A 12,913-nucleotide genomic window follows, 5' to 3' on the forward strand; every position below is an offset into this window, starting at 1 on the left:
CCTTGCATTGCGGCCGGCTCACTTTTTAGTGGGGCAGGAGGGGGCCTGGCGGGCCATTCAAGTGACTGTGGTCCGGTGCGATCAAAATGCTGCAAGTTAGTGTGAACGGGCCCTAACCCCTGAATCTAAAATAGATGCTTAAAGAAGAACTCTTGGCAGAAAAACACTTAGCCCTTTGCAGTGGACCTACCCCCGCACTGCAAGGGTTCAGTGCTTTTTTTGTCTAGGGTGTAAAATAACAAAGATATACTCACCCGAACTTCAAACCCACCTAGCTGCTAGACCGGTCCCTGCAGCCTCCCCCCTCCTTTGCTCCAGGGGTCTAAGCATTCGAGAGTCATCCTGTCTAATACAGTGTATTAGACCCGAGGAAAGCAAGGGGTATCAGCTAGGCAGGACCAGGGTTTGGGTGAGTATATCTTTGTTATTTTAGACCCTAGACAAAAATGAGCCCTAACCCTTGCAATGCGGAGGTAGCCCCATGGCAAGGGTTATGTTTTATACTGCCCAGAGCTCTTCTTTAAATTGGTGGTAACCAATCTACATTTTCTAGGCTACTATGACGGTATTGGTAGAAAGCTGTGACATAACAGAGAGTTCAATAAAGCGCTTGCAACAGCCTTAAAGGAGAACTATGAGGTGAGAGATTTCCACTCATCCTCATAGTTAGAGCCGACCTGTGACAAAGAAGCTGTCACAGGTCGGCTCTATCGATCGGGAAGTGAGCAGAAACATGCCGCCGATCTGCTCACTTCCCGATCGTCTCCCTGCAGTGAGCGGTAACTGTCAGTCACTGCTCCCCACAGGATTTCCCCTTCCCCTCTCTGATCCTCCAATGATGCGTAGAGGAACGAACAGGGAGGGGATGGGCACAGCTGGCTCTGCCTCTAGATAGGCAAGCCAGCTGTCACTTACACAGCTGGGTGGATCTCAACAGTATTATCAAGATCCATCCCGACTCCGGCGCTCTCAGCATATATATTGGGCAATAGCCCACGATATACTGAGCTTTGGGTCACAGGAGGACACTAGTATATGCCTTCCTGTGACCCTAAAGAGAACGAAGGGGAAAAACACTTACCCCATAGTTCTCTTTTAATGCACAGGTACTGTTAGATGGTATAGCAAGAGGACTATCATAGCTAATGTAAAGTGACTGTTGCCTTCTGAAAAATGTAATATCCAATCTCTGCAAAAGAAGTCTATTAATATTTATCTTTCCCACCGCCCATGCTTTGGATATTTGCTCTCTTGTAGAGGTATTCCATGTCTTTGTAAAGGTTTGCATGCTGGGTGCTCACTTCACACTGTGGTTCACTTATGTTTTCTGTAGTCCTGTAGGGGACAGCAGGTGGAACCCCACTGTTCAGTAGGGCCTTAAACACTCCTAGAGATGTAATGGATGGCATAGTTCTTTAACCTCTTGCCGTCCGCCCGTTAAGAAAAAACGGACGGACGGCGGACTCGCATTAGCGGGTTGCCGTCGCCAGACGGCATTTTTTTCCTGCTCGCGCGCGCACGGGCAGGAAAGACCCGCTCGTTACTACAGCCGTTAACGGCTGTTTCACATACAACCGATCAGCGGCTCTATAGCCACCGATCGGTTGTATGGCGTGAATTTCGGAGCGCCCCCCCAATCGCAGTGCCGCCATCTCCCCCCTCCTGACCCCTCACCTTTAATCCCGGGATCCGCTAGCCCATCTGCGGCCCGGGACCGGCTCGGGAGGGCGTCAGGAGAAGGAGGGAGGGAGATCAGCTCCTTGCTGTTCTCCCTCCTGTAGTGTAAAAGCTTTTAATGCGTCGCCTATGGCCAATTTTGGGTAATGTCGTTTTTTTTAGGTTTCGCGCGCATGCGCAATTTTAAGTCTTGACATGTTTGGTGTCTCTTTACCCGACGTGACCCCGTCTTTTATATTTTACCAAAAAATTTGGTAATAATAAATGTTTTAGAATTTAATATAGGGGGAACTGTTTTAAAAAAAAAAAAAAATCTGTAGTTTTTCCTTAATATATTAAAAAATAAAAACCCCAGTGGTGATTAAATACCACCAAAATAAAGCTCCATCTGTCCCCAAAAAAGGGTATAAAATTCATTTCAGTACAGTGCTGCATGGCGGAATAAATGTCAGTCAAAGTACCGCAGCGCTGAATAGTGAAAAATGGTCTGGATGGGAAGGGGGTTTAACACCCCGGATGTCAACTGGTTAAAAGAGTGAAATTCTGATGCATAGGTGCAGGGATGGGTAAATATTAGGCTGTGTTCATACCTATGCGATGGGGGTAATGCACCATTGCAATATGGTTTTTTAATGGCACCCCAAAGCTCCTCAACAATGCACCTGTGTTGGCCGCGTATCACAACACATGGTAACATAGTACTGTATGTTGTGGTGCCCTGCTTTAAAAAATAAAGTTGCATTTAGTTGTTTGTTTGTTTTTTTCCTTTTACTTTTTAAAGTCCCTTCTGTTATTTTGACAGCCCATTAAAATAAATGGGCTGCCCTAATGCAAAACACGTTAACACAACACACCAGACCTTACAGCTGAGAAAGGGGCCTTAGACGTTTTTTTTGTTTATTTTTGCATTGACCACTTTTACTATTTTTTAAGGAGGACAAAAAACACCCATCGTCCTTCTGAAACCATGACATGCACTTGCTGCAGAGAACAGCATTATGTAATCAGCTACAGCATTCAGGATACACCCAGTGCCTGGGTAGGAGGGCCCATGATGTCATGTGACCTATGACTATGCAGATAAAAAGCCAGGGGAGAGGGGGACAGTTGGAGTTGGCTTTAAGTTTTACGAGAGCCTTCTCTAAAGAGAGACTGTGCCTTGCGGGGAGACTTCCCTAAAGAGAGATCCTGTATTTTGGAGGGAGACTTGTAGTTAAGTGAAGCTCTGTGTATGTTGGCATTGTAGAAAAAAAGGACAACAGCACTTCATGAATATTACATAAATTACGGTAGTTCATGACAGCCTCTATATTGTACTGGTGGTAATGAAAATGCTCTTCACAGGCGAAGAGGATGGACCTGAGACTTCAGCGTTTGAACAGTTAATACCGGTTTGCTGGTGGTGTATCCTTGTAAAAAAAATGTGCATTGAGAATCATTATTAGTCACATCTGGTTAAAAGTAGACACACATTGGAATATAGTTTTAGAATGTGCGAGTTGCTTCTGGAAGAATCATAAAAGCTTAGTGGGTAGAATTTTTATGAAGTGTGATATAAATGCTCTGTATAATAAAATTGTATGATCACTTTTCAGATCTGATCATAACATGATTCTTATATGAAGAGATTGTTTTTAGCTCACCCAGTCTTTGACATATTCCTTTCACAAGCATCTGTATTGAGTTTGCATGTTGTAAACTGTGAAGGATCTCAAAGACATCACAAGCATCAAAGTAACTTTGTAGAATAAAGTGGTGATGGTAAATTACATTGACTGGCAAGAATCAGATCGCAGAAAAGACTAGTGATGCCTTTGTAAACTATCATTGGGCAGTAGAGTACTTGCTGCCTTGCAGTGGTGGTCTCTTGCATTTGAGAACAGTGGCCAGTAACATTGATGACAGTGCTATCCTATTAACTGGCTTTCATCATAGTAATTTACCTGTGTGTTTTGTGGCCCAATAATGCAAAACATTCCCAGTTTACTCTGCTGCTTTTGACTTTCCCTCTAGTGCTGGTTCCAAAATGTATGAAATACGGTACATCCTGTATGCACTATAGTGGTAGACAGTCAGGGAGATGTATGGCTGAGGGAAATGCTTGGAAGGCTTGTTCACAATGCATTTTTTGTCAGTGTTTTGCAAGTGCTTGGCAGTTGGTTCTGGCCCTTGCACCCTACAAATGCCAGGCATAATGGCATAGTTCACACTGTGCAGTTGGGCTGAGGTTTGCAATGTTAGGGCTGTGGTTAGCTATTCTTTCCAGTGGCTTCCTATGGTGACCTAGTAGAGTGGATATGCTACAGTAGGCAGGCTTCCCAAAAAACACACTGCATTGAGTGCTCCTTCTTTTTTTTTATCAAGCACAATGTGAGCTAAACGTAAACGAAGGGGAAATTGGGTACATACCCTTTACTCCTTATAGGTTGTCCATACAATAATGTCATAAGAGGCTGCAAATAACCCAAACACATTGTGATAATCTAGTGGAATTAGTCTTCTAGGGTTTATTTGAACATTAAAGTAAAACTTTCCTGAGAGAATTATGGAAGTCATCATTGCAGAGATCCTTCTGTAGATGCTGGCTTCGTGGTTATTACATAGATCCTTTGGCATCCATACTTTTGAAGTAATTGACTTGGAACTATTTTTTAGTTGAGGAAGGCCAGATAAATTTCTGAAGTTGTAATCACATGCTTGTTTCAGTGAACCCAGAGGGTCAGCATGACAAGTCAGGCAGCTGACATTTCCAGTATGAGAAGATAGAGATAGCAGCTTTAAGAAAGATTTGCTATAAAATGTTTTTAAACCCTAGAAATGAACTGTTTTACTTGCTTCCTTTTTGTCTGGTAAATATGCCATTGAATGTGTTTTGTTATATCAGTTCAATAAGTGCAAAAAATACCTGTTAATTCTGCCAGAAATTCACCCTTCCCTATGTGTTGAGGGGGTGTTTTGTAGTCCTAGCACACTTCTAGGGTGACGACACTGCTCCTCTGTAGTACAGTGCATACAGTATAGTGAGTGAGCATTGGGACCCTAGCACAGGAAATGTGTTACTGGCAGGATCACCAGGTGAAAATACAAGAAAAGAGGCTAAATAATCTGATACAGCCACCACATCTAGGGGCTGGTATTCTTCAGTATATTATAGTTTTGTTATTGGGTTTAGATGCACTTTATCATAAACTGGACAGATTTTCTGGGCAATAAAAAAAAAGGGCTTAATCTTCACATCATGACTGCAGCCTCCCAAAATGAACTCATTAGTTTAGGTCATCCATTAATGCGCCACGTATGCAGAAACTGTAGAGAGAGTTGTAATGGGCAAACAGCTGAGCCTTGTGTTGTCTAGGTTTCCTGAATAAAATTCACATATTCTTGTTGCACGGTATTTGCAATCCAAGATCCTTTTTGTTAAACGTTTTTAATTTCTCGAGGTTTCACACAGTGCCCCAAAATATCCCAAGCAAATGGTGGAAAATTACCAAATGCGGATGATTAGCCTGGACTGAATTAGTCTATTTATTACAGTAGAGACTAATACATTTTTGCACGGACATTCTTTTGCCAGGATACAAGACCTGTCTGTCTGCCAATGCATGGCTTACTGCTACCCCTACATAGAGCTCTCTTTTAAAAGAAATCTGGAAAGAGTGATGTCATAGTTGGACAGATAAGTTTTAATCACAACTGAATACATTCTAAAGTGCAGCACAGCCATATAAGACAAATCATTTAAAAACTTTAAATTACTTATTTTTTTAATAACTTTGTGACATTTTTGTAGAACTCCAGCCAAATGACTAAATACAGAGTTGAAGTATATATATCTATGGCTTGCTTGTCAAAGATTTTAAATTCTGTTCAGCCAGTCTTTCTTATACTCTCCAGTCACACTGCATAGGCAGGTGCATACCTCCCAGCTGCCCCAAATCCCTCTTTCCCTCTTTCAGTTGTTCCACATGTGCACATACCTTTGAAAATGTTCTATTTAACTACCAAAAGTGTTATTCTACGCTAAAACCTTTTATCTCATCTCCTAAGTATTGTGTTTGCTATTTCCAAAAGCCTGTACAAAGGAAAAGTAATGGTGAAAAAAAATAACAATTCTGGCTTTAACCAATCATTTTTGGCATATAAATTCTGAATGATCAGCATAGCTGGGATCATAGTGATATTTCAAACTGTTTCTGTAATAAGTATTACACATGTTTTTATCTTGTAACAAGTCAGTCAGCTCATTTTAAATGGAGAAAATGTAAACTCTGCTGTTTGGTATCACAGTGTGTACCTCACTGAACATGTAAAGCAAATTAGCGAGTTGTCTAAAGAGATCAAAAAGAAAATGATAGACCAGGATGTCAAAGATAAAAGGTATACAATCATCTCCAAGCATCTTGATATTTCTGTGACTACAGTTGCAAATATTATGAAGAATATATAGGAGTGAAGCCAAGCTCCATGGATGTGACCAAAAGAGGAAAATCGACCCCAGGTTGAATAGAAGGATAGTGCAAATGGTAGACAATGATCTATGTAACACTTCCAAGGAGATACAAGCTGATCTCACCATCCGTCATGTTTTGAGCAACAGCAGGCTCAAAGGAAGAAGATCCAGGAGGACTCCACTGTTAAAATAAAAACATGAAAAAGATAGACTGGAATTTGATAGAATGCATATGACAAACCACAACACTTCTGGAAAATGTCCCTTGGACAGATGAGACAAAACTGGAGCTTTTTGTCAAGTTGCATCAGCTTTGTGGTCACAGATGAACAAATCGAGCTGGTTTGCTGTATCTGGCATGAGGGGTGGTTTGAATCTGTGCAGAGTATAATGAAATATCAAGACTATCAAGGAATTCTGTAGTGAAGCATACAACCCAGTGTAAAAAATCTGTCTCAATTGCAGGTCATCATGGTTCCTTCGACAGGAAAATTACCCAAAACACACAGCTAAGAACACCCAAGAATGGCTTAAGAACAAAACATTGGATTATTCTGAAGTGCCCTTCTATGCGCCCTGATTTGAATCCTATTCAACATCAATGGGAAGAGCTAAGCATACAGCCCAGAAAAGGCACCTTTTAAACCTGAAACGGCTGTAGCATTTTGCTTAAGACAGGGATGTCCAAACTGTGGCCCTCCAGCTGTGATGGAACTACGAATCCCATGAGGCTTTGCAAGATTCTCACAGCCACAGACATGACTCCCAGAGAGAGATGCTTCATGGGATTTGTAGTTTCACCACAGCTGGAGGCCGGAGTTTGGACATCCCTGGCTTAAGATGAGTGGGCCAAGCTACCTGTTGGAAACATCCCAGTGAGAGCTACAGAATTTGCTTGCAGTGATTGCCTCTAAAGATTGTGCAACAAAATATTAGGTTAAGGCTCCCATCATTTTTGTCCATGCCATTTTCTTTTGTTTTGTGATTTACAATATTCTGCTGAATCAAAAACCAAAGGCAAAGTCCAATATTTATAAAAAATCACAGTTGTGGCCAAAATTATTAGTGCCCCTCCTTTTTTTCCAAAGAATTCCAATTTGCTGTGAAATAAGTTATATGGTCTGATGAATCTCGTTTTCTTGTCATGTGGATGGCTGGGTGCGTGTGCTATACTGGTGGTGGGGCAGTGGTTGCACATTTCTGTTCTTTTTATTTTTGAGAGAAAAGACTCTCTGTATAACCCAACAGCTCAAGAGCCAGGAGATCAAATTCAAAATATTAACAATCACTTACAAAGCCATCCACAACTCTGCCCCCGGCTATATCTCAAACCTCGTCTCAAAGTATCACCCTAGCCATCTGTTCCGCTCATCCCAAGACCTCCTGCTTTACAGGACTTCTGTAGAGTCTCTCTCATCCTCTGGAACTCTTTACCCCAACCTGTCCGTCTGTCTCCCACCTTGACTGCCTTTAGGCGATCCCTTAAGACTCATCTCTTCAGTGAAGCCTATCCCACCTCACGACTAAAACAGATTGTACAACACAGCTGAAGTCGGAATAAGAATGTATACTTTTCTGTAATTCCCTTTATAAACAAGTGCAGTGAACTCATCCGTATGGCGTTGGCTGAGACATGTGGTTTTCTGGTATTTTTACAGTTTAGTAAAACACTTTTTTTTGGGTTCATATGCACCTTGCTCTAACAGACTGTATCACTCCATTGTTTTATTCCATCACACTACCCTTATGGGGGCCATGAGCTAAAGTTTACTTTTCTGATCCCTGTTACATATTAAAGACTTTTACAGAGCCACTTGCCTTTTTGTCCTTGTGAAGTGTCCTTAATTTCAGGTTGCTTGGAGTACTGTCATATTAGGGAAAATGTAATCTGTGCCCAGGGGCCTTGTTATAATGTGTTACAGTTGCAATTTCCTTCCTTCCTCTGTTGCCTGGGATGATTTCCAGGACATTGAAGTCTCAACACTTTTAGACACTTCTGTCTCTTCGGCTGTGATTAGAATTTGTGAGAATCCAAAAATGCAAAGCTTACTAAGCCCATCCTATCTGTTGCTGTGTTTTCAGAAAGCAGAGCGGGTTATCATGGTTTCCTAATCGTTCTCCGAGAACATTTCCAGCAGAGTTGGATGACATTGGCAGTAGTGAACTAGTGACTGTGACTATGCCAGATCCAGCTGCTTTTTCAACTTCTCAAAAATTAAGCAAGAATCATAGCATGTACTTAATCCACATCCAAGAGGAACATTCCCACCACACCTAAAAGTCATATGTCTGTGTTTATAAACTGAACAACGTACTGCTATATCACAACTAACAACTGTCCATCCCTTTGGGTCACTACATTGGTTTTTGGGGTTTTCTGACCTGAAAACAAATGTGAATAAAATGTGTGTATCCATTAACCCTTAAACGTAACCCCTTAAATGTCCTAAACCTTGATATTGAGCTTATTGACACTGAAAATATTTTACACTGAATCCTTCCTGTCCCAGATCGAAATTTCACTTGAAATATTACGTTTTGAGTGATGGTTTCTGTTTTGAGCTCAACCCCCTCTACTTCCCTTTTCTCCAAAACTGTCCATCTATGGAGCGCCAATAGAGACCAATTAACAGCATCTAATTTATGAGTTCAGTAATCAATAGCAACTGATCAGGTTTCAGTTTGAAGTATTGTCAGTACAAATTAATTTTGATTGCTGCAGTTTGCTTCTTATGAGTCCACACTTAACACCCAATTGAACATGGAGGAAAAAAGGCAGATTTTATGTATTCAGATCATACATTAAAGTGACCCTAAACTCATGAGTATATATGTGTAGCTTACACGTGTATCCCTCAGCTGTAGATCCTGAAATCATCTCTGAATTCATGCTGACACCATATTTGGAAGTGGAAAGTGAGCGCTAGACCTGTGATTTATTTATGGTTTTTTTTTTCATCCAATAGTGGTTAAACTGAGTTTAGTGTCACTTTAAGTATCCGGATGATTCTGAGACTTCATGTTTGTTTGTTTTCTAATTATAAACTTAATTATAAACTAGTATGGCAAATGTAGTGTTGACCGAAAGTGTATGTAAACCCAAACAATGAACTTCTCTTATTTTGTCTTTTAGGTTTACCATTGAAAACATTTTGTTATATCTGTTTTATAAATGTTTTGATCAATATTCGTTTCATACCTGGTATAACACGGGTGATTGCCGTTAACTAGACACTATGAGGGGAATTTATCAAAACTGGAGCAGACAAAATCTGGAGCAGTTGCCCATGGCAACCAATCAGCATGTCTGTTCACAGCTGCTCCAGATTATGTCTGCTCCAGTTTTAATCAATTCCCCCCTCGGCATTTCTCACTCTTTTTCTATTAATTATTTCAGTTCACTAAACTATATCAATTGCTATTTCCCAAATCGCCCACTGTTATGAGCAGTAAGAGCCAATAAAACCTGAAGATAAGCCACACATACTGTATGTCATAGCATAGTGACTTGAGCCTAAGTGGACCATTTATAGCGGAGAGTGGATACTGCTGTCTGCTAACACCATGGTGTGTGTTCTACACCGTTCCTGCATTTTATAAGAAAAGCTGGCAATACACTTGTAGATTTTCGTATAGACGGTCGTCGGAACATTTCATAATGCTTTCAGAGACTTCATGAATGTGGTTGAAATTTTGTTTGATTTTAACACTCATTTTTGGAATGGAGCTTCTAAAGCGAAAAACACATTCGCTGATTGATAGACTTTCGTTAGTTTTGGAAACATTTCCCATCCTGCTCTTTTGGGGGGTTTTTTTGTCACTATATTAGAAAATGATTGTCAGTTTGACCCCATTAACTATTAGAAAATCGAATAAACGTTCCAAATTTGTTTTCTATGAAATTCGACTGGGGTATGGCCAGCTTTATTCATGAAACACAGGCACAGTATGGAGTCTGAGGTGTTTATTACAGCGTTCTCTGCATAATGCTGCAGAAAATACTATGTGATTGGAGGAGAGGCTGGTCACATGACTGGACTGCTTTTGTGTGTGCTTTTTATAATTCCGAAAAAATGTTTTTGTAACTTTAAGTCACATAGGTGTGTCTTATGTATCATTTAGTCTCTTTTTATTCCTACGTCTTGTATGCGTATTTATGATCAATCTTGCCCTAGTTATCTATATTTTGTTACTATGTAATGCTCTAGAAGTAATGTCTCTCCTTTTTATTATACCTTTTTTGCAGGCTGTTGAATGCAATTAAACCAGGACTTATAAAGAAGATAAACAGATTACCAACACCTATTGCTGGTTTGGTAAGTTTGCTTGTATACTCATCACCATTCTGTTCCCCCATGCGAATGGGTTTCCTCTTTAAACCATACATCTATAATCATTGCTGTATTTCTGCTTTATACCTCTCAGCCCAGCGACCAAGACAGCCTTTGATGTCATTTATGTAGATAGTTGTGGGAAAATGTTAGGCCGTTGGGTTTTTATAACTGTGTTGAGAAAACTAATAGTGATGGGCTCGATGTTCGAGCCAAGTGTGAGATCGACTTGAACATTGGCAGCTCGTGTGTTCGAACAGCCTGCCGAGTGCCCCACAAGGCACTGTGTCTTCTGAGGCCTGATTGGCTAAGCCTTGCACCTGACCACAGGTCAGGTGCAAGACTTTGTCCAATCATGGCTCTCGCAGGCCTCTGTGCCCTGATTGAGCAAAGTCATGATGACGTTGCCCAATTATGGCTCACCTGTTACAACTGTAAACAGCTGGGCGGAGCTTTCTGTCACTGCTTGTAACGCCTGTCTTTTGGATTGGGGGTTGTGGATCACAACTGCGGAGTTTCTCAGGCACGAATCCCTGGTTTCACTCCCAAACTTAACGGGGAGTTAGGGTTCTAGCATCACAGCCCAAAATAATATACTATAAGGTTTGATTAGGGTTATTACTTCATAAACCTGATCCCACACAGCAATATCAAAGCAAGCAAAAATTGAGTAAGGATGTCACAGTACTCCAGGATAGTATGCAAATAAAGAGTCAATGCTGAATTTCCAAGTACTGTAGATGTAGGCAGGAGATGGTATTGACAAGAGGATATACAGTCTATATCGTATGGTGGAGGTGCAGCATGCACAACTACTTGCAGTTTTAAGAGTGATGTGGAGCTGGGGGTCCTGTGGTCTCTCATCCAAGGTATGGTAGCTGGCAGCAAAGGTTAGAGTAGCTGATGGGTCCCAGGAGACAGCAGGCGTTCAGTCCTCAATAGTAGAACTCCATACTGTCTCACTGGGGCGTTTTTATAGGGCTAAGAATCTGGGGGAGGAGCCGCTGATCGGAGCGGCGCACTTCCGCGTCCCACGGTGGAACGCATCCGGCCTCCGAACCCGGAAGCGGATGCGTGCGCTCCACCGTTGGGGCGCAGGAGGCCGGGTCCGAGAAGTGGCAGAATCCCGCAACCCCCGATCCTCTGCTGAGGGCCGACGGCGGTTGCCGTTACACTGCTTGCCCCGCTCAATTGTTTATATGTTGCCGGCATTTGTCAAAATGCCATTCTGCGGCGAGTGATATCGTCACAAACGGACAGGACGGCAGTCGTCGGGTTTTTAAAAAAATTATTATTTCTATTTATTGTTTTATTTTGTCGAGTTGTCGTGGACAACGCTGGACATCGTGAATGACGCTGGATTATGCCGGTGGATGCTTTTTTTTTTTAAATAAAAGACGTCAAAAACTTGTCTTTTTAGACGTTTTTTTTTCTCAAATAAAGGATTTTTTCAAAAATCTGGCCTTTTTTAAAAACAATTTTATTTGACCCTTTACTGAATAGGTAGCGTAGCATTGGTAACTAAACAGTCCCGCAAGTGTGGTCATAGGGCTCAAGCACCTGAAAATGTTATATAGCCAAATTGACTGTTTTACCAACACTGTCCACTGACAAATTGGGGGAATCAAGAGACCAGACCAGTCATTCTGCATAAGGAGAGAGCACAGCAGTGCTTAGTCTTTGTTATAAGAAGCGCCTGCATAGAGGTAAAGTTTCACAATTGATTACTGCACAGATCTGGAAGAAATACACAAAGTACACCAAGATGCAAGTAACGATATACATGGCTCTTAAATGTAGACAATATTTGCTTATACTAATGGTCCGCTTTAAGTGATATTGAATGACTAGAGGGTTCAAGGGGGCAGGGGGTTACAATCCCTTGGGGCCACTTCTTAAATTCTTTCTGGTAACAATAACATACTACCACCACCATCTGTATCCCACTCAGTGTCATGGGCCGAGCAAACGTAATCCTCTTTTATGTTTATTTCATAAGTGCTTATCACGTTTACATTACTAACATACTGGCCTTAGATACTGGAACTTAAGTGAAATGCTTATTTTTCTCACAAAAAAAAAAGAATTTAAATTAGGTTACTGTAGATAATTCAGTATTCATCAGTTGGGCATTTTACGATAGTTAAGGATAGTGAAAATAGCAGTGTTCCCAAGCCCTGCAAACCTTGTTTTTTCAAAATATAATCCGTTCTATGTTTACTCAATGCAGCATAAAGGCAGGAAATCCTACATTTATACTTGATTATCATTCCCTTGTGTTCATGAAGGTGGGTTCAGAGAGTAACATTATTCTTTTACTGTATCAGAGGTTCGCAGCGGCTCACAGATGGTACACCTAGCTTCTTTATCTACAGAAGTGGAAGCACTTATTCACGTTTCTAGACAAAATAAGCTAATGTGGCCATTTTAATGCAAATATATTCACTAACTGTTG

The 12,913-nt window shown here is 41.2% G+C and overlaps 1 protein-coding gene across 1 annotated transcript in view; it reads left to right on the top strand.

Annotated features, from left to right (window-relative positions):
* LIMCH1 (LIM and calponin homology domains 1) overlaps positions 1-12,913 on the top strand; it is a 249,817-nt gene that overhangs the window by 118,643 nt on the left and 118,261 nt on the right. The window contains exon 3 of the mRNA XM_018564460.1: positions 10,374-10,443. Within this exon, the coding sequence (XP_018419962.1) occupies positions 10,374-10,443 (70 nt within the window). The remainder of the gene's footprint in view (positions 1-10,373; positions 10,444-12,913) is intronic.

This window comes from Nanorana parkeri, unplaced genomic scaffold (genome assembly GCF_000935625.1).
Source record: "Nanorana parkeri isolate BGI_ZX_2015 unplaced genomic scaffold, ASM93562v1 scaffold24, whole genome shotgun sequence".
Classification (NCBI taxonomy): Eukaryota; Metazoa; Chordata; class Amphibia; order Anura; family Dicroglossidae; genus Nanorana; species Nanorana parkeri.